Source organism: Delphinus delphis, chromosome 15 (assembly GCF_949987515.2).
Source record: "Delphinus delphis chromosome 15, mDelDel1.2, whole genome shotgun sequence".
NCBI classification, from domain to species: Eukaryota; Metazoa; Chordata; class Mammalia; order Artiodactyla; family Delphinidae; genus Delphinus; species Delphinus delphis.
In genome coordinates this window covers 79,659,337-79,681,203 of record NC_082697.1, presented here as the reverse complement: position 1 = coordinate 79,681,203, position 21,867 = coordinate 79,659,337, and the positions used below count along the sequence as shown (strand labels likewise).

General features: G+C 52.9%; 2 protein-coding genes across 4 annotated transcripts in view; both read right to left on the bottom strand.

Annotated features, from left to right (window-relative positions):
- The window catches only part of DTX2 (deltex E3 ubiquitin ligase 2), a 33,785-nt gene extending 29,956 nt beyond the window's left edge, over window positions 1-3,829 (bottom strand). For 2 of the 3 annotated variants that reach the window (XM_060032284.1, XM_060032281.2), the window contains exon 1: window positions 2,340-2,394. The gene's annotated coding sequence lies outside the window, so the exon portion shown is untranslated. Of the gene's footprint in view, window positions 1-2,339; window positions 2,395-3,697 lie in introns of those variants that run through there. The other variant, XM_060032280.1, reaches the window with a different exon arrangement.
- Window positions 3,830-14,105: 10,276 nt separating this feature from the next.
- On the bottom strand, window positions 14,106-21,205 carry ZP3 (zona pellucida glycoprotein 3). Its single transcript, XM_060033152.1, has 8 exons — window positions 20,897-21,205; window positions 18,785-18,903; window positions 17,976-18,079; window positions 17,722-17,899; window positions 17,510-17,627; window positions 14,923-15,014; window positions 14,659-14,786; window positions 14,106-14,323 (listed from the first exon to the last, which is right to left on the bottom strand). The coding sequence occupies exons 1-8, from the start codon at window positions 21,203-21,205 to the stop codon at window positions 14,106-14,108; spliced, it is 1,266 nt and encodes a 421-aa protein (XP_059889135.1).
- Between the last annotated feature and the right edge of the window lie 662 nt (window positions 21,206-21,867).

The following is a 21,867-nucleotide window of genomic DNA, read 5'->3' as shown; positions in this document are numbered from 1 at the left end:
GTTCAGAGCAGTCCACGCGTGACAGCAAAACTGGAAACGAGCAGGTACCCATCAACGGAAGATAAGACGCATAAACTGTGATTTGCCCACACCATGGAATATTATTCAATATTCAAGACAAATGAACCAGATGACATGCAATACTATGGACAAACTGTAGCGATATTTTTTTAAGTGCCTTAGGAATACACAGGTACCGTAAAACTACATAAAAATGAAAGTGAGGGATAATGGTTATCTCAGGATGGGAATGAGAGGAAAGATCAAATGATTGGATGTGTATTTTGTTTCAAGATCCTGGCTTTTGTTGTGGATGGCTGAAATGCAGGAACTTACAACACATTAAAAATAACTTCGGAAACAAGTGAAAGCAAGCTGGGCGTGAACGGTGATCAGTGTTTATTAATCTAGTTCTCCGTTTACCTGCGGTGAAAATTAAAACAAACACACAGAAGGGACTGTTTAATTCTCTGTACTCCAAGTGCCAAGCACAAGCCCGGGCACACAACTTCCTAAGCGTGTGTGCAATGAATGAGGGATGCTCCTCCCTCGCCCGTGGCCCCATTCCTGACGGCCTCTTCGGTACCTTCAACAGGTCTGAAGCCAAACCCACCTTCCTTGCTGACGCCCCTCTCCTCCTGGATTCCCTGGCTCTGCACTGGCCCTCCTCCGCCTTCTCCCCCAGCCCAGCGGCTGCCCTGGCTTGCCCTCTCCTCGCCTCCTCAGACCCCACTGCTAGCATCTGGTTGGGACCTTTCTGCCTCTCACCTTGACAAGCACTCTCTGCCAACTGGCTTCTCCAACTCCTGTCTCTCCTCGTCCACCCTAGAGACAGGTGCGAGGTTGAGCTTCCCGATGCAGTTCTGACCCTCTCTCTTCCGCACCTCCCCTAGAGCTCTAGAAATAATGTTCACGTTCCGGCTGATGCTGAACGCCCATCACAGTCTGGTCCCTTCCTATCAACAGTAGCTGCCAGAGCATCTCTCTTCAGTATCCTCTTCCATCTATACCTTCCCCTCCCCGACCCCTCCTAAAAAGTGTAAGTGATGAGCTGCTACCCCACATACCGCCAGTTTCCCCAACTCCGTGCCTCGACTTTACCCGGAATCCCACCCACTTGGCCACCCATCCTCAGCTGACCCACACTTTCAAGGCCCCATTTAAACACCTCCAGGATGCTGGGATGTGCCCACTTGAAAGAAAAATCCCCTCTTACCAACTTCCACGGCATTCTGTCTGTCCTCTACAGTTCTCTCTCTTTCACAAGACCCGGAGCAGCCAGAGGGCAAACTCCCCTGTCTACCTCCCCCTACCAGAAGCTGGCAGTGGTGTACGGAAACAGTCACGAAGAGAACAATCGAATCCATTCCACGCTTTCTAGCCAGGGAGCTCATCTGGCTCATTTCTAGCCATGGCTCATGAAATGCCCATCCTAGGACTTCCCTGGTGGTCCAGTGGTTAAGACTCTGAGCTTCCAACGCAGGGGGCTCAGGTTCGATCCCTGTTCGGGGAACTAAGATCCCACAAGCCGCGCGGCACGGCAAAAAAAAAAAAAAAAAATGCCCTTCCTGGAATTCTACTAAAATCCTTCTGTTCCCCTGAGCCTTGGCATGACCCCTAAAAGCCCCCGCTCAGCCCCCTGCCTACCTTTCCAGGCTTCTCGGCCCCGCATCCACACGCTGTCGCTTCAGCCACACTGAGCTGCTTACAGTGACCCAGATATGCCAGGTTTCTTCACGACTTTGCGTACACTGACTCCTCTGCCAGGCTCCCCTACTTCCTGGGACCTACTCCTTCTTCACAACCTTAGCTATCATCTTCTGGAGGCTTCTGGACCTGCCCTCCTGGGCAAGGGTGGGCTGGGCTCCGCGCTGTGATTATCCACTCCTCAACATGTATCACACTGACAACACCTTGTCACTGTCTATGGTTTGTTTATCTTTTCCACCAAACAATGAGCTCCTGGAAGACAGAACTTTTGCTCCTGGTCACTGTAACCCCAGCACTGGGCATGGGGCTGGACAAAAAGGAGGCACCCAGTAAAGGTTCAAGTAACAAAAGAAACTAAAATTTCCAGTTCAAATGCAGAAACCGTGACTCGTGTCCTTCATCCCATAAAGCGCGTCTGAAGGCGGAAAGCATCTTCTAAGACTGGTTAAACAGGAGAAGCTGCTGGCAGGAAGCCACGTGAATTTATCTGAGACAGCTGGCAATCAACAATCAACTCCCAGGGCTCACTTTCATCCTGGGGACCTCAAGTTCCACCCTCCCCAGTGCCCACTTTCTCTACTGAAAACCAGATTGGGAAGGCAGCAATGTAAAGTCCCCAGGGCTCTCACCTTTTCTCTCTGGAGAGCTGGCACAAACCGTGCCTTCTTGGTGGAGATACCAGATCCTTAGGAGGAATGACTTGTTTGAGTTCCCATCTTGATATAAAATTCAAACAACAAAAACCGGGCAAATCTGAAAGGCTTGCTGACTCAGCAACACAAATTCCAAGGCACCTTTGCCAACAAGGAAGAAGATGATCAGGTTTTAAATTGAGAAACAGGAGTTAGTGAAAACGAATTCACAGATGTCCAGTCTGTGTGCTGTGGCTGGGGACTGGAAACCACCAGATTCATTTTCCAACAGCCTGGGCAGAGCAGAAGGTACAGTAGTCTCCCTCCGCCCACTCAATAACCAAGGGGATGGCTAAAAACAACAACAACAACAACCACCCCACAAAACAAACAAACACACACTAAGCCCTTCCACAGAAAGGCCTGAAAGGACTTCGAAAGCCGATCTGCAGTGTAGGTATCCAGGGAATCAACACACCAGAGACGGAAAAAATTTGGCCAAGGTCACATGGCAAATGAACAAGAAGCCTAGTTATAGTCATACTGATGGTTTAAGTAAAGCCTGATTTTGGTTACCCGAAAGACCACCTTCTACAACTCTACAGGAGCTAGGATAGCATGCAGAAATATTTTGAGTTTCTTAAGGGTCCAAGCATCTCTGCACAAACTATTTCCACTGCTTTTGGCACTTAAAGAAGAGGAACCAGTGTGGGGGACAGCAGCTGGCTGAGAAAGGGTAGTTTCAGGGGGGAAAAAAAAGCGTCCTAAATCCTTTCCACAGCATATACCTTATGCCCTCCCCAAGAAAGTGACCCAGGGTCCCAGGAAATAGGCACTTCCTGGAAGTCAGACCCTACACGGGGCGAGTTAGGAGTTAGACTAAGGAGGCAAACTCCCCTAAAGTACAGCCCCTGGCTCCAGTGAGCCGTCCACCGGGAGGCAGACCCCAGCAGAACCCAAACGCTAACTAGGGCAGCCGGTGGCATTATCACCACCGCCTCCTCCAAGTCCGGTGAGAAAGGGTACACTCCCACAGACGGACCAAACTCTGGGTCTGCGCCCCTCCCCCTGCTAGCCCTTCGGCTTCCACCCCGGCGTTCACCCTCCCACCAGGTCCGGTGCTAAGCTCCCAGCGTCTCCCAATTCCCCCAGCTCCCTCCTCCGGGACATCTACCCGAAGGCCGGTCCCCACAATCCCCCCCCTCCCCCGTCACCCCGGGGCTCTTCTCCGGCCCGGCCCAACCTTCCCTCACGCCCACGCCCGCCCCCTTCCGGTCCCAGATCGGCTCGGTCTCCCCGGCGTCCCCGGGACCCCAGCCCCGGCGACGAGCAGGTGGCCTGTCCGCCCCTCTCACCGAGGCTGAGGAGGGCGCGGGGGCAGGCGGACGACACCGCCGAGCTCAGGCTGCAGCCCCCGCTGGGCCTGGGCACGGCTCAAGCTCTGCCTCCCAGCCTAACGAAGAGGCAGCCAGAGTGAAACAGCGTCGCTTCCTTGCGTCCCAGTGCGCATGCCCAGGACGCTGGGCCTTCTGGGAAACGTAGTTCCAGTGGAACAGCGGGGGGGCGGGGCCGAACTCGACGTTCACCTGTTTAGCGGGTATGTATCCCAAGAGAGTTTCGTGTCTAGCTGGGGAGACAGACACTTAAACATACAACTACAGGACTCCCCTGATGGCGCAGTGGTTAAGAATTCGCCTGCCAATGTAGGGGACACGGGTACGAGTCCTGGTGCAGGAAGATCCCACATGCCACGGAGCAACTAAGCCGTTGCTACAACTACTAAGCCTGTGCTCCAGAGGCCGGGAGCCACAGCTACTGAGCCTGCGTGCCACAACTACTGAAGCCTGCACGCCTAGAGCCCATGCTCCACAACAAAAGAAGCCACCGCAATGAGAAGCCCGCGCACCACAATGAAGAGTAGCCCCCGCTCACCGCAACTAGAGAAAGCCCGCGTGCAGCAACGAAGACCCAACGCAGCCATAGATAGATAGATAGATGATAGATAGATAGATAATAAAAAATTAAATTAAAAAAAACACACACCTACAATCTAGTAGGATAAATGTGATAAAGGAGTGAGAGCATAGAAGGGGGTGCCTAATGCGGGGTGGGGGGGAGGTCAGGAAGACATCGCAAAGGAGGTGACATCTGAATTGGATTCTGAAGCCTGTATAGGGGTTTGCCAGATGGAATACAGGGAATCCCTTGCAAAGGATGAGAGATGTGAAAGTGCCTGACGCATTCAGGAAGCAGGGAAATGTTCTATGTGGCCAAGGCAGAGGGTACATGGATGGGGTGAGGACAGAGAAAATGGATTAGGGTGTGGCAGGATATGGGGAAATGTCTGGGTAAGATTATGATGGACTCTATATGTCATGCAAGAAATTTAGGCCACTGGAGTCAATTGAAGATTAAGCAGGGGAATGAGAGTAGGCATTGCATTTTAGAAGGATACCCTTGCGGTGGGTGGAGGATAGAGAAAGGAGTGGGGAGACCAGTCTGGAGGTTGTTGTTCAGGTCGAAGGTGATGAGGCCTAAACCAGACTGGTGACTAATCTTTTGGGATCATAGACCTCCTGTAGAAAGCTAAAGAAAGCTATTCCCAGAAAAATGCTCAGATGTGTTCACACCTGGGTATACACATACATTTTGCATACAGTTCCAGGGGATTCAGAGTCCTCTGAATCTTGAACTCTAGTTGAATATCCTTATATAATCTAATGTCACTCATACTTTATCAGGGATTTGAGGAAGATTCAGATTGCTGGAGATGGGGAAAGAGCCCTCCCCCAACATTCAGTTCAAACGCTTCATTTTATAGAGGAGGAGAGAGGGGGAGTAACCCACCAAAAGCTAGTGAAGGAAGAGAAGGAACTGCAGCGGGCCCAGTTTCTTGTACCCTAGGCTGGGTACAAGAGCTCGGTCAGCTCCCCATACCACGCAGAGGTGACTTAGAGGACATAGGCTTTGAGACTGGGGCGGCATCAAAGTCAGGTTCTTCTAATTATGCCCAGAGCCAGCTCTCCATTGAGAAACGAAGGGTAGCGTTTTACCTGTGATTTATACTAGATGCCTGCCGCGGCTACAGATTAGGATGGGACCACTTCCCTTCCCCTCTCAGAGCCTCAGTTTTCTCAGCCATAATCATTAACAACATGTCTAAATCACCTAGTAGGTGCTTCCCTCATTACTCCCATTTTAAAGATGAGGACACTGAGGACTTCCCTGGAAGTTCAGTGGTTAAGACTGAGCTTTCACTGCAGGGGGCCCGGGTTCGATCCCTGGTCCGGGAACTAAGATCCCACATGCCATGCAGCACAGCCAAAATAAATAAATAAATAAAATAAAAATAAAAAGATGAGGACACTGAGGCTTAAATGAGGACACAGAGCTTAAGCAATGTGTCCAAGGTCACATAGTTGACAGCTGAGAGCTGGTCTTTTTTTTTAAATAAATTTATTTATTTATTTTTGGCTGCGTTGGGTCTTCGTTGCTGCGCGCGGGCTTTCTCTAGTTGCGGCGAGCGGGGGCTACTCTTCACTGCGGTGTGCAGGCTTCTCATTGCGGTGGCTTCTCTTGTTGCAGAGCACGGGCTCTAGGTGCGCAGGCTTCAGTCGTTGTGGCACGAAGGCTCAGTAGTTGTGGCTCATGGACTCTAGAGCGCAGGCTCAGTAGTTGTTGCACACGGGCTTAGTTGCTCTGCAGCATGTGGGATCTTCCCGGACCAGGGCTCGAACCCGTGTTCCCTGCGTTGGCAGGCGGATTCTTAACCACTGGACCACCAGGGAATCCCTGAGAGCTGGTTTTTATATCGAGGTAGTGTCTGACTCCAGACTTGAGCACCCCCATATGGCTGGCCTCACTGCAGGAAAGGTGGGGATGCAGATGAAATGGTCTGAAGCATTAGAAAAGCCTTTCAACACCCAAAAGATATTTTAAGCGTTTCCTTTTTCCTCAGTGAAACACTGGAGTGTTTGTCCAAAACCCCACTGCACATACACGTAGACACTCAAATGGGTAGAACAATGGTGAGAGGCTGGCTGGGAAGGTTCTGGAACCTAGGCTCTAGAGAGGGGAGGACCTCTAAACGCAGACTGTTGGAGCTCTGGGGAAGTCTCAGGGGCTCAAGGTTGAGAACCAGTGTGGGAGGCCAGGGGGAAGGCTGAGGCGAAGTTCCACAGGGACAGGAAGTAGGACACGGTCTGGAAGACTGGGTGCATGGGAGCGTCCTCCCATTAGGTAGAGCATGCTAGAAAAGTGGGGAGGTCAGTCAGTCAACCTCACACAGAGTATGAGGTAGAGGGAGGGGTCGAACAGCCAGGTATGAGGCTCTGGAGAGATCTGGGCTAGAGATGGGGATTTTGGAGTCACAGGCGATGAAATTGAGATCACCTGGGAAGACCGCAGAAGAGGCGCAAAGGTCAGTCCGGGGCTGAGGAATGCTGACTTTTGAAGGACAGATGAGAAGCAGAAGTGTCTGTGGAACAGGCTGGACTGGGGGACACCAGGTGAACATGATGGCAGAGAACCAAGGGGAGGGTTCCACGAAGGGGGAGCTCAGTGGTGACAGACACTCTGAGAGGCCCAACCAGCTGGTCCCCTGGTGGGGAGCCCATCCCAGAACCCAGGGCTCCTGCCTCCCAGTCTTGGGTTCCCTCATTTTTCAGTCAACCGGCTGATGTCCAGAAAGGTCCCAAACTTCTGACTTAGGGACAGGAAGGCCATTGGTGACCGCACAGTGGCTTCCATTGAGAGGCGGGAGCTGAGGCCATGGAGGTTAGGAATGCAGTCTGGAAGCATAGGCAGCTGTTCCAAGAGCAATCTTTGTGTTCCACACATGGGAGGAGGAGATTGAAGAGGGTGGCAGAGGATAAATCCACACGTGTGGAATGATGCCACTTACGTAAGGATGCCCGTGGCCGTGTGTGCTTGGGAAGACGCCCAAAGGGCGGGGGGAGCAGGTGATAGTCACTTTCTTTGTACTTTTCCTGTAGCATTTCACTGTGTCCCAATGAATAGTTTCCATTTTTGTAACCTAAAAAGAAAGACTATTTTTATTTGGGGAAAAGTAAAGAGTTCCGGTCGTGAAAAGAAGCGAAATAGGACAACAGCGAGAGGGAGAACGGGGGACAGGGACTTTGAAGTTTTAGGCAGGAGACAGTGAGTGTGCTGTGCTCTGAGGCTGCAGCAGGATGTCCCTCGGTTAGCTGGAAATGAGGGAAACTGGATTGGCCACTTGCAAACTGAACTTTAAGCCAATACACATAGAATGGGGCTGGTTAAATAACCCTGGAACACTAGGTAGAAAGAATGAGGAAGACTCACAGGTGCTGATGGAACTGGTAGCCAAGATCTATTGTTAAAAAAGGAACTTTCAGAGCAGAGAGTTAGAGTAGAATGGGCACTTGTGTGTGTGTGTGTGTGTGTGTGTGTGTGTGTGTGTGCGCGCATTTTAATTTTTATTGGACTACAGTTGATTTACAATGTTGTGTTAGTTTCAGGTGTACAGCAAAGTGAATCAGTTATATATATATACATATATCCACTTTTTTTAGATTCTTTTCCCATGTAGATCATTACCGAGTATTGAGTAGAGTTCCCTGTGCTATACAGTAGGTCCTTATTAGTTATCTATTTTATATATGGTAGTGTATATATCCCACTCTCCCAATCCCAATCTCCCAGTTTATCCCTCCCCCCACTTCCCCCTTGGTAACCATAAGTTTGTTTTCTACGTCTGTGACTCTGTGTTTTGTAAATAAGTCCATTTGTACCATTTTTTTAGATTCCACATGTAAGAGATATCGTATGATATTTGTTTTTGACTTACTTCACTCAGTATGACAATCTCTAGGTCCATCCATGTTGCTGCAAATGGCATTATTTCATTCTTTTTTATGGCTCAGTAATATTCCGTTGTGTATATGTACCACATCTTCTTTATCCGTTCCTCAATCAATGGACATTTAGGTTGCGTCCATGTCCTGGCTATTGTAAATAGTGCTACAGTGAACACTGGGGTACGTTTGTGTGTTTTAAATGCACACACAGGCTTGGAGGCATAGATATTTTCTGAGAGGAAACCTAAGATGCTCCAAGAAGGTAAGGGATGAGCTGAGGATTTTTATTTTATTTAGTATGCATTCATGCTGATTTTTTCTATCACAAAAATATGAGAATGCCCCCCAACACATACACACAGTAGAGTAGGTTAGGTATGCCTTGTGGGAGCTGAAACATTCCAGGTGGAGGCTCTGTACTAAATCGTCTGCCCAGAAGGGAAGACTTTTTAAAAAAATTTTTCTTGTGCTGAGAACCCTTTTTTTTTTTTTTTTTGCGGTACGCGGGCCTCTCACTGCTGTGGCCTCTCCCGCCGCGGAGCACAGGCTCTGGACGCGCAGGCTCAGCGGCCATGGCTCACGGGCCCAGTCGCTCCGTGGCATGTGGGATCTTCCCAGACCGGGGCACGAACCCGTGTCCCCTGCATCGGCAGACGGACTCTCAACCACTGTGCCACCAGGGAAGCCCTTTTTTAAAAATATTTATTTATTTGGTTGCACTGGGTCTTAGTTGCAGCAGGCAGGTTCCTTAGTTGTGGCATGTGAACTTTTAGTTGCGGCATGCATGTGGGATCTAGTTCCCTGACCAGGGATTGAACCCGGGCCCCCTGTATTGGGAGCACAGAGTCCTAGCCACTGTGCCACCAAGAAAGACCTTATTTTTTAAGGTCTCACAGGCTAGCATTTGTGCCACCCACGGGCCTTGAGGGCTCCCAAGCAACTGAGAATGAATGATGTGGCCCAGGAAAGAAGTGGCCATAGAAGGCGGAGTGGTGGGGGCCAAAGGAACTTAGATTAAAAAACAAAGTTCTTCAACTCCACTCCAGGTGTCAGGGTTTACTGCTTCCAAAGGTTCCAATCTTGGAACCAGCCCCTGGCTCACGCTGGAGCAAGAAAAGATCGACTTCAGCCTGGGGAAAGGCGAGACATTAGAGCCCAGCGACACCACTGAGGGGCTCGAGCACTTTCTGATGTTTTGCTTGGAAAGGCAGAATTTTGCCGCTTGGTGCCTCAGCTAATGGGCCTCCATCTGACACTCTGGAGGGCTCGTCTGATTAGAAGCCACAGCTGCCTTGCTCATTATTTCTGATGAATTGACAGCACCTGGCATCTCTGGGCGATGGCCTCGCTCAGGACCCAGGTGCGACCTACACAGCCAACAAAATCGCAGTGGTTTTGCAGCCCTGAGGAGGGAAGCAGTCTCACCTGAAAGCACCATCTTATGTCATTCCCAGTCCCCGGGAGCCCAATTTGATGAACTGGTTTGTCCTTCTTGCTAGTTCCCTTGCTGCCAGTCTGAAATAACTGATGTGAACTCACAGTTAATTCATTGGAGAAGTTTGTTTTAAGTCTAAGCAATCCCACTTGACCTCTAGCCTCCACCCCACAGTTATTGTTCTTATTGTAAATTAATGCTCTAGCACCCTGCTGTTAAAAAAAAAAAAAAAGACAACAAGCCTGAGGTGGGAGATAGATGGGCCCCAAGCTGAACTGTTTCTCCCCTGTGGACAGAAACTCCACAAAAGCAGGATGATGGAGGAGGCTGGGCCCTGCCCAGATAAGAGATAATAGACGACATATTCCTTATTCTTGAAATCAAGGAGACCTCCCTGACTACACATGCACAGAAAGGCTCCTTGGAGGTCAAAAAGGGAGGGGGCACCAACTCATAGTAAGTGACGTCAACTACCCATAGGCCTCTTCGCTGGAATCCATCTTGGCTAAGAGATACACACGCACACAGGGAGGACCCTGAGATATACCAAATATGGACTCAGAACCAGGTAAAGCAACATGATTGGTCAAAGGAAACCCAGAAGAAATGCCCCATATGAGTGATTCAAACTGCCACGAGTGTGTCACTCTCTCTCTGAGCCCACCCGCGTGTCTATCCACGTGTACATTTCTTTCTCCTAATAAACACTTGCTTCACTACTTTCCGTCTCTGTGTGGAAATTCATTTCTACACAGCTGACGGGCCAGGGCCTTGTCACTGACCACTGGTCTAGTGGCTAAGATTTGGTGCTCTCACTGCCGTGACCCGACCTCAATCACTGGCCAGGAACTGAAACCCTGCTTCAAGCCGCTGCAAGGCCGAGGCCACCGGAGATCAGGCCCAAAATGGAGTCAGTTGTGCTAAGCCACATGTCAGCAAACCAAGACTTATTACCTAATTGCAGTTTCAGCCTCTCCCAGGAAAGTAACCTTTAACCAGTCAATCTGGAATTACCTGGCCAGCACTACTGAAGTAATTCGCCCCATAGACCCTTTCTGTCCCCCATAGGAAGGTGATTTTGCCTGAAACAATCCACTCTTTGCTAGAAACTTCCTTTTCCCGCCCGCTTCTGCCTATAAAAGCCTTTCACTTTGTACAGCTCTTTGGAGCTCCTTTCTATTTGCTAGATGGAATGCTGCCGAACTCCTGAATTGTGGAATGAAGCCAATAAGATTAAACTTACTCAGTTGAACTTTATTATTTTTTTATTTATTTATTTTTTGTGGTACGTGGGCCTCTCACTGCTGTGGCCTCTCCCGTTGCGGAGCACAGGCTCCGGACACGCAGGCTCAGCGGCCATGGCTCACGGGCCCAGCCGCTCCGCGGCATGTGGGATCTTCCCGGACCAGGGCACGAACCCGCGTCCCCTGCGTCGGCAGGTGGACTCTCAACCACTGCGCCACCAGGGAAGCCCTGAACTTTATTTTTAACACTCATTTGGAATCTTGAGTTGCTCAAGAGAAGGGATCAGTTGTGGTGTGTGGACAAGCAAGGTGTCCTAACCTGAAGGCTGAGGGCAGGTGGTCCCTTGGGAGACACAGTGTTATCTTTCTGGTGATATCCAACCTCCTCCTGGAAACTTCCATTAGCCCCTAGGAGCTGCTCAGAATCCATTGATTAAAATACCTGATAAGTCTCACACCTGTCAGGAAAAATTGTAAAAGACAATTTTGAAATGGGCAAAAAGTTAATCTGGAAGGGTGTTAGAGAACACCTAGGTATCTGATTCTATAAGAATCTGTGCCTTTCCTAGTCTTTGACTAAGGTATTTTACAAAATCAATAGTAATGCAAATAACTCTTACCCATAGAGATGCAATTGATTTCTGTCTGTGAGAGCCATTTTTGCCTCTATCAGCAAATTCATGCCTGCATTCCTGATCACCTTTGTAAATCTGTTTTTTGGATTCTCCTTTGAACCAGTTTTTTCCATCTTGCAGTTTCCCCCGATGAATGGGTTCAAACAAGATCTCTGACATGTTTTAATTTTATATTTGTGGGATGAGTTTTTTTCGTTGTTCTTTAACATAGCTCATATCTCCCTTTTTGCCCCTTGCTATTAGGAAGGCAAAATTTTAAGATTAAGTTGTCTTATTTTTTAAACTTTTTACCATGGGGGCACACCCATAGGCTGGAGCTGCAAGCTGGTCCAGGAGGGTGGAGTGTGGGGTCTCCCAAGAGAGTGAACAGGTGCACTTGGAGCCCACAGGATGTGCTATGTGAGTCTGGGCGCAGTTTTAAACACTCAAAGTGTTGATTAACCGAGAGTTTCCCAGGATATAATAGGGACTTTACCCAAATGCCCGGGAAGGAGGCGGCCTGAGCAATGGGCCTGCCATCTTCCTCCCTTTCCCACGGAAGCTCCACCTTGAGGCGGGAAGGCAGGGTCCTCTGACATTACCGCTGGAGGTGGCCTCTCCGCCCGAGCTGAGGGCACCCACCTCCTGGAACTAGCTGGGGCTGACACTTGAGGTTACATCCTCGGCACACTTCCTCCCCATACCACACGCAGCCACTTCCTCTGAGAACAGCAGAAGTTGAATGAGAAAAGAGTTCCCGAGATGTTGCAACACCCAGGACAATGAGGGCGAGTAACAGGTGGGTGGTCCTAGCGAGGACCATCTCCCAGGGGGTCCTGGGAGTAGCCTTTGCTTGGAGACCAGCTCTGAACACACACTGCATTCCAAGTGTCACATGAATCCTCACCATAATCCTGAAGTCGAGAACTCCCCCATCTGAAACAGGATGATTCTTAGGAGGAGGAAACGGGCTCGGGCAGGGGTAGAGCTGGGTGGGATGTGAGACAGGCCATTTGGCCCAGGGGTCGTGCTGCATGACCCAGGATTCCACCAAGTGCTCTGTTACTCAGTCTTCAGACAGTCCCATCTTACAGATGAAGTGACCTGCCAGCCCGGCCGTGGCAGGGAGCCAGGCTGGCTTTTTGTCAGCCTCCAGGTTTTACTCTGCTGCTCGGTGGATCTCCCTGACAGAGACAGCCCAACCATGGCACTCAGCCCTTCAGTGGCTCTTTTTCATGTTATCAGCCCTATGTGGCCAGCTTCTCCACTCTCCCCCTTACTGGACATCCAGGTCCTCTATTCCTACAGCCACAGGTTCTCACCATCCTCTCCTCCCTCCACAACCACCTCCCCCATTTTGCCCAGCTAGGACCTGCTCGTTGTTTGAGGATTTGCTCCAGGATCACCACCTCCAGGAAGCCCACCCTTTCTACCCCTGAGTCTTTTACTCCTGTACAGCACACCTGATGGGGGCGGGGGACAGGATTCCTTCTTGATGGAACTCCACTGGCCCAGAGTACTTCACACACCTGAATCAGTTGGGGATTTTGTTGAGATGCAGATTCTTAGGTCTGGGATGGGGCCCCAAACTCTGCCTTTCCCACAAATCCCCAGGTGATGCCCAACAGTGTTCACAAAACCATGCTTGGAGGGGAAGGACCTAGGCCTTCCTGTACTTCTGAGGCCCAGAATCTCACAGATCTTGCTCTGAACGTATTTAAGTGCCATTTGACTCCAATCAGTTTATGCCTAACAGCCCTGCCCAGCAGGTACCAGCCCCGTTTTGCCCCCAAGGATGCCCAGGCTCACAGCAGGTGACTAGCAAAGCTGGGATTCCACGGTGAAGGAGATCTTCATCCAGTGAGAATGAGTCGCAGCTGGTGGTGAGGTTGGGGAGCTAAGGGGCAGCCGATGGTGGGGACGTCACAGCCCTCAACAGTGGGAGCACGGCCACCTCCCCTGGAGAGGGGCCACAAGCTTCCTGGGCACCACCGGGGCACCATTCCCTTGCTGAGCACTCCCAGAGGCTCTGGCCAGGGCCTGGGGGAGCACGGCAGCTTCTGGGGGGGAGTGATGAAAGTGAGGGAGGCCGAGAGGCAGCTCCCCTCGGTCACAGGAAGGCCTGAAGCACCCACAGCTGGTGACTTGGCCATGACACTCACCCCCCAGAAGGGTTCCCCTACAGCAACTTCAGGTCCCAGGTGACCATGCCCTAGACCATCACATCTGGCCTTTGGGCTTCTAGCACGTGGACATGTGGCTTCGTGCCTGCTGCCATTAGGGAAGGCGACTAGAAGTCCTTTCCTCCCTGCCCCCAGCCCTGGCATCAGACCCATAGGGCCCAGAGCCAGGACCCTCTGGCCCCCTAGAAGCGGGGCTGGCAGGGCCCACCCTTCTTTAGCCCCCAGCACCTCTCATCTCGGCCTCCTTGGAGATGTGGGATTATACTCGCCCTGGGAAGACAAGCCCCACCCGCTCTGATACACAGACTTCCTAAAGACACAATGGTACTTCAGTTTCGCTGCTTGCACCCACGACCCTGTTACAGTCCACCCTCCGCCCCTACACAGCCCCTCCCAATTCACCCCCATCTAGTTACGGTGCCACACCCCAGAGGTCACTTTCTTCTTTTATTGGGAAGCAGACACAGGGCACACGGGGTGGGAAGCAGCCCGACGCTTCCCCGTGAAACCCAGGACGATGGTGGCCAGAGTCAGGGACACCACAGTGGCCAGGCCTAAGCCCAGCATCACCGAGGGGGGAGAGGAGGTGGACCCTTCCACACTGTGGTCTCTAGTCTTCCCCAGGAAGATCAGTGGCCCCACTGTGACATCTGCTTCTTCTGTCACTGAAAGACAAGACATCCAAAGGTCACCTTAGTCTCCACACAGGAGTCAGGTTAGGGGTTTGGGGTTGCTCAGTGGGTTCTAGACCAGTAGGTTTAGTTCTAACAGCTGCATTATTCTCCCACACCCCTGATTATGTGTCACGACTCCAGGATGACTGCAGAATGGCCCCAGCCGACAGCAGGGTGAAGGCTTGGGGCCTCTCTCACTTAGCCCCGAAATGGCATCCCCCTAGGGGTAAGCAGCCTTAAAGGGGGAACAAGTGTCACCCTAAAGTGACATCCGGTGCCCTAGACCGAGGGGAGGGCAATAGACCTGGGGCCCTCTGGAGACCTACCATGCCTGCGACTGCGGGGAACAGACTGTCCCTCCAGGTGGCGCAGCCTCCTGTAACGGCCTGATACGCCACAGCTCCCCTTGTTACAGCATCGACAGATATCAACAGGGCCTTCTACCGGGGACCATCTGAGAGGGAAAGACACAAGGGTCAGACGGCTGTGCAGTCTGCAGGAAGCGGTTTGCTGATAGTAGGCACCTTGGGGGAATCAACAGGAGCGTGGCCAGTTTGCTACCCCGGTTATGTCCAATCCGGTCTCCTCACCTATTGGAGGACTTGCTGAAGGAACAGGCCTTGCTTATTTGGTCCGGGACTCGGTCAACCGGAGTGACCTTCAGGTGGCAGGTGATATATATCTGGAAATAAGATCAGCTGTTACGAGGTGGAGTTCTACGCAGTGCAGTGACTAGTAAGCCAGTTCTTCTCTAACCCTTAACCCTTGAGGGGGAGGGGAAGCCCACTTTAGGGATGGGATAGTGAAGGCTCAGAGGTTAACCCGCCTCAAACTTCAGAGCAAGTCGCAAGTTGGATTCTAAATCGGCACCATCATCTTTATTCCTCTGGTCTTTCCCCTACTTTTCCAATCACTTAGCATGCTTAAGCCCCGGGGCCCATTAAGTCAGAACCTCAGGGACAGGAAATCAAGTCCACAAGGGCCAAAATCCCACCCGACCAGCTGGAGTGGGGGGGATTTTGACAAAACCAGAGCTCAGGTCAGCCTGCATCCTTTTGGAAGAGGTCCCCACAGTCAGAGGTCCCCCTTCATACTTCAGGGTCTCAACACACACATGCACACACACCCCAAATCCTGCAAAGAAACCGAGGTGCACCGCCTTTCCCAAAGCCTCCTGCAGAACCACAAGCCTCGGCCGCCACCTAGTGGCCAAGCGTGCCTGCAGGGTAACCGTTTCGGAAACTTGAACCAGCCCGGTTGCACTTCTGGCTGCCTCTGCCTTCCATCTGCACACACACCCCAGCCCCCTCACCAAAGAAGGGCTTCCGGGTCCCTTAGTGTTCCCACTCCAGGAAGGGAACCGCTTTGAGCCTCAGCTTCTTCCCAGAACATATCGCTGATGCTAACTGGGGCCTCAGATCCCAGGGTGGTTCCTCGTTAGCTTTCTCCCTTGTGCCATAGCCGCGCCATCAGCCAAGCCACCCGCCCACCTTTGAGGGAGAGCCCTCCGAGAGCTCAAGGCTGCCTTCCGTTGATCAGGATCGTCCTCTGATCTTAGTCACCCCCAGCCCATCCCTGGAGAGGCAGACACCGGCTCAAGAGTCACCCATGCTGATGGCCACCACCTGTGTGAAGCCTCATCCCCTCCTTCCTCACCCCTGGACCACCTGTGAGGTCGATTCCCTACCCCAACCAGCATCTTCTACCCTAGGCCCCCCAGGGTCACCGAGGTGGGCACTGGCACCCTTCCCGAGTCTATTTTCTTTTATCCCCAGCCCCATTCAACCCAGGACCTGCCATCAGAAAGCTCCAGGACATCTCCCAGTAGCTTCAGTTGTGCCCTTCCTTTTATCTGTCTACCATCTGTAGCAGATAACTTCTGTTCTCCGAACAGAACTTCTGGGTGAGGTGAGGTAGCAACAGCGAAGTCTAAAAATTCACACCGCTCGTCCCTCAATGCTAGCCAGCCACATAAGCCTCTGGTTTGGCGGTTTGTAAACCTAGCTGCTTGTTAGACACGCCAGGGAGCTTAAAAGGCTCCTGATGCATTTCTAAATAAAGAGACTAGTGGCTAGGTATGGTGAGATACTAGTGGTAGAACCTAGATGGTAGGTACACAGCTGTTTGCTGTGAAATTCTTTTGGCTTCACTTTTGAAGATTTTAAGAAACTGGAAAAGTTGATGCCAGGTCCCACCTCAGTGAAATGAAAATATATGGGAGGTATCAGTATTTTGATGATCCTTAGGTGGTTAGTACAGAGCCAGAGCTGAAAATCCCTGCTTTAGTCACTAATCCTTCCTGACCAGCTATTCCAAATTTCACATCCTCCCAATCCTATCTCAGGAAACTTGTTTAAAAACTCCTTGATTGTCGTTTGTAAGATTCTACCAGCACTTTCTGGCTAGAGGCCAGTCCTACCTGTGCTTCCTGCCCAGCCATCACGAGTGATCCACGTTTTAGCTCCCTCCCCCCTCTGCCACCCTGAGTGTCAAGTTGAGCTTCCTAGCTTAGTGGTTCTCAAAGGGTGGACCCCAGAGCAGCAGCATCACCAGGACCTGGAAACGTATTAGGAATGCAGATTTCAGGCTCCACTCCAAACCTTCTGAACCAAACCCTGGGTGGGGGGCCCAGTGGTCTCGTTCAACAAGCCCTCCAGGTGATGCTGATGCAGTCAGGTTTCAAAAAGTCACAGGTCTAGCCCATGATCAAGTTCGAGAGGCTACCTAGCATGCTTCCCTTGCCCTTCTAGAAAGCCTCCAGGAAGGCTGACACCTGCTCTTATTAAGTCCTTTACTCAACCCGTCTGGGTTCTGGCCCTGCTGACCTTGGTGAGGACAAAGTCAGTGACTTGGTCATCAGGTGCTGCATCGTTGGTGCTCATCCGATGTGAGCTGTCAGCTAGGTCTCCTGCGCTCCTATTCTCCTAGTTCGTTCTCTTTCCAGGATCCCTGAATTTCTCCATCCTTCATGGATTTTCTACCGGTCTCTTAGGGCCTGTGCCTTCCCAAAGATCTCACTAGAGCCCATGGCTTTTTCTACTTGATAAGTTACTAGGATAGGGCAGAACTATTAAATCACTGCTTAAGGGGACAGCTAGTGAGTGACCACACCGGCTAGTAAGCCTGGTCAGCCTGACCCTACGAGTTCAGCCTTATTCCAGGCTCTTAAGCCATTACCGTGTTTCTGGAGTCATTAGCAAAGTGGAACACATCCACTGTGAACTGGAGGGTCTCTGGTCTGGGTCTGGGTGCTTGGAAAGCAGATGAGGCATCGGTGAGACCGTCCACGAGACAACTTGAAAGAGAACAAGTGAAACACAGTTAAAGATTGAGGAGGTGACACAGGTCGTGTTGCACAAGCGTTCCCTAGAGAGGTAGCCCAGCCTCACCCGTGGAAGTCCACGATGGTGTGATAAGGGGAGGTGTTCCAGTCCGGCGTCAGCGTGGCCACACAGTGGTCCACGAACACTCGCAGGGGCACGTGGCTGCCGGTGTGGACTTGGGCCTGGAGGTGGGCTCTGTCTCCCAGCTGGAAGGTGGGCGTCGTCTTCTCCGTGCTCCAGTTCTCTGCAAGGCACGGCCAGGGTGAGGGTCTGCCAGAGCGCCCCCTGCTGGCTGCCCCCTCCCAGCTCTCCTTGCTCACCCTCCATCAGGCGCAGGGAGAAAACCAACTTCTCCTCCGAGAACATCGTGGTCCTGAAGGGCACCCAGGTGGGCAGGATGGCCCAGCTGCTCACGTTGCCCTGCCTGGAAAGAGAACAGCAACCGTCCACACCTGGCCCGGGGCTCCAGGTCCCTGGGCTGCAGCCCCTACTAGTGACACACTGCCCTCCTCTGGGGTGTGTACGGTTCTGCCCAGATGTGTCTGCCCACTGTCCGAGGCCCCCCTCTCCAGGATCTTGTTCTGGGAAGCCCTTCCACACATGCCTCATCCCTTGTTTCCTCGTGGTATCAACACCATCTCCCCTCCCCACTCCCAGAGAGGAGGGCAGGGTTCAAGGCCTTCACACTCCGCCCAGCACAGGGCCAGGTGTTGTAGTTATAAACCAGTCGCCCTGTCCTCCCACCTCGATGCCCCAGTTCACAGGCACATGCTTCATGCTGGGGCCTCCCCACCCTTGCTCAGCCACTGCGGGAAAGCCAGAGGGAGAGAGCAGGTTGTGATGGCCAGAGCCTGGAACCCACCCCTGCGCTATTGAAAGACCACTTCTGAGCTCTGAGGGCGCCAGTGGCCGGGCAGCCTCGCAGCTTCCACCAAGAGGCAGCTGTGGCCCGGACCAATTTCAGAGGCTCAGAGCAGAGGCAGCAGGCCCTCCATTCCCGCCAGGACTGAGGGCAGGGACCGCAGCCCAAGCACCTCCCCCTCCTCACAGCTAGATGCTGCCAGGAGGCTGACGTGCCTGCTGAGGGACCTCTGTGTCAGGGGCAGCAACAGGCCCATCCCACACGGACCTGGGGTAGCGGCACTCGATGGGGACCTCCGCGCGGTTAGTCCTCAGGATGGACAGGTTTCCCACAGGGCGGGGGTCATGGAACAGGAAGGTGCTGTACACCAGGGCGTCGTGGGTCACCTGAGGGAAAGGGGAGGGGTTAACTCTCCCAGCATCACCTGCCCTGATGTGCCCGGCCAGGGGCAGGAGGGCCGTCCGCTGGTGGTGGAGAGAACACAGGCCCTGGGCTCAAAGCCTGCTCTGCCGCTGACAACGTGGGAGAGCCTGGACAGGCACCCCCTTCGCACCTCTTTTCACCCCAAAATGGTGACACCACCGCAGGGAGTCTGGATCAGCTCCGTGTCATCACCAAGCAGCGCCCAATGACCAGAGACATGGGGTGTATGCTCCCTTCTCAGACTGCTGCCCTCACCCCACCCTAACACACACACACACACACACACACACACACACACACACACACACACACACACCCCACTTCCTTTTCCAGGAGAGGCCTGAGGCCAAGAAAGCCTCCAGGAAGAGGCGAGAAACTTCCAGGAATTTTAACTCACTGCCACAGCAGTTACCACCTAACTTGCCCTCCCCCTTCTGACTTATTCTCAAGCCCATTTCACAGAAGGGGAAGCTGGTTTTTAGCGGTTGCCTGAGGCCGGAAGAGCACAAGCAGGTGCTGCTGGGGCAGTTTGCAGCACCTGCCCCCCGACCCCGGCCCCCCAGGGAACGGCTGCCTGGCCCTGCCCTCCGCCCGCTCAAATGTCAGGGGAGAATCCTAACTGTCTATCAGCAAGGGTCCCAGGTGGAGCGCTGCATATATGTGGGACCCAGTGCAAAGTGAAAACGTGGGGCTCCTTGTTCAAAAGGAAAGAATTTCAGGACAGCAGAGCATCACTAAACCGAGTGTAGGCCCCGAGAACCGGCACAGGTAGCGTTCCCAGGAAGCCGCCCTGTCCCCGCAGGATTCTCATCTGGCGAGACTGGGCAACATTGTCCTGGGGAGAGGTGTCAGCAGGCTGTGCTCCACGGTGGCGTCAGCTGAGGATCTTAAAGCTACTGATGTCTGTCCCCACCTCCATTCCGATTTAAGGTGGGCTGTGGGAATCAGGAGTTTTAACCACTCCCCAGGTGATTCTAATGCCCCGAGGCTGGGAGTTACTAAATTAGGATTATTCCTTAACTCCTGCCCCCTCGCTATGCTCTCCCCAGAGAAACAAGGCCCAGGAGGCTTCAAGGACAGTCCTGGGCACCACACTGAGACCAGAGCCCCAGAGGAGGACTCCGGGGGCTGACGGTGCTTCAAGGCCAGGTGGGCAGGGGGGCATGACAGAGGGGAGGACAGGCTCTCTGAGCCGGAGCAGAAGTCGGTCCAGGGAATCGTGCACCAGCTGGGCCCGGTCCGGCCCTGCCTTGCTGAAAGGCCCCTCCTCTAGTCTGAGGCTCTGCCCCTCCCCACTCTCCTTGGGAGGCGTCTGGCCCGAATATTACTCAGCTCTCTTCCTGTACATGCCCCCTACTTGAGTTTGCTCCTATGCGACCCACTTTGAGCCTCTTCAGCAGAGATGAACACGATGCCCTTTGCCCCCTCCCTCAACATCACTTTTAGTTCAAGCCTTCAAAGCCATTAAACATGAATGAGGGATGCCAAAATTCTGGTGTGTTTTTTCTGAGATGACTTCCGAGCTTTCTGAGGTGTCAAAGTTCATCTCTTCCATACAAATTTCTAGGGCCCCTCACAAGTGCTGGGCTACCCACAGGGGATCCTATCACACCCTCCTCCCCTACATCAGCTACATCTCTCCTGGATGCCCTCCAGGGGTTCATAAATCCTCAGGAATTGGAGTGGGGGTGCCCAGTCTGGCCCAAAGTGCACTGCCACCTCTGGACTGCACCCCACCTCCCCAGCTTAGGCAGCTAGAGGCAGGAACTCCCCCGCATCCCCATGCCACTGAGGCCCAGCTTCAGGCCTCAACTACTCCAGCCACCCGACCCCACAAATGAAAGGAATTCACCCCAGCCCCGCCTGACACCGGCTCTGCATCCACACTCCCCATCACCGGCCCCCTCCCATGTCATCCCCCCGAGGCCGGGGCTGCCGAGGGGGCCCAAGCCTCACCTGCACACTGTTGCCGCATGCGTGCAGCCCAACCTCAAACCTGACCACGGGATCTGTGTCCATAGAGAACAGCGGCTCACAGTTGGCAGGGCCCAGGGTAAGGTCTGCAGGCCTGATGAGCTTCCCGGTGCCAAAAAGGTCTTTGCTGACCGTAACCACCAGCTGGTCCTCCTGACACTCCACCATCACAGCGGGTGGCTTCGATGGCATGAGATGTTGGGATTCATCATGCCAGACGGGCCGGGGGTTGCACAGCTCCAGACTCCCCCAGAGCAGAAGGCAGACGAAGAGCCTATAGCTCGGCCCCATGGTGCTTACGAAGCCACTCCCACTGGCAACTCCGGGGCAGGCGCCACCCCCGCCATCTTATACCCCGGGTGATGGTTACTCACACCTGGGCTCCCAGTTGCCTCCCTTCCCCAGCCAATCCAGCGGGCTAGGCCTCTGCCGCTCCAAGTGGCTCCCGGTCCTGCAGCATCGGCATCACCTGGGAGTTGGTTAGAAACGCAGACTCTGGGACGTCCCTGGCTGTCCAGTGGTTAGGACCCCACGCTTCCACTGCAGGGGGGGCCAGGTTCGATCCCTAGCTGGGGAATGAAGATGCTGCAAGTCGCGTGGCACGTCCCCCCCCTCAAAAAAAAGAAATGCAGACTCTCAGCCACAGCCCAGGATGATGGAGTCAGGATCTGATTGTTTGTTATCTCCCCAAGTGATGTGTATTCACATTAAGGTTTGGCAGCCTGGTCAGTCATAACTTCTCACCCCTTCCCTACTCCCACCCCTAGGGGTCCACCCTTTGCAAGGCCTTGCCCTCATTGCCTAGAGAGGGAGCTGAGAGATATCCTGGATTGCTGGGGCGGGGTGGGGGGACCTGGAGAAAGGCCTTGATTGAAGGATGAGGAGAATTTTATCAGAGATGGGAGCTCTTTCAGAGGAGAGAAACGGAGGCATCATTAGGAGACCAGGGTATG

Bases quoted from the DNA above. Each gene is read 5' to 3' on its own strand.
- ZP3 (XM_060033152.1), bottom strand. From the start codon at position 21,205: ATGGGGCCGAGCTATAGGCTCTTCGTCTGCCTTCTGCTCTGGGGGAGT. The intron at 14,787-14,922 runs GTGAGGAGACCG...TTTCCCTCTCAG, and splicing joins TTCAGCAAGTCCTCCAATAG to ATGGTCCCCGGTAGAAGGCC. The intron at 14,324-14,658 runs GTAGGTCTCCAG...CTTGTCTTTCAG, and splicing joins TCCCCGCAGTCGCAGGCATG to TGACAGAAGAAGCAGATGTC.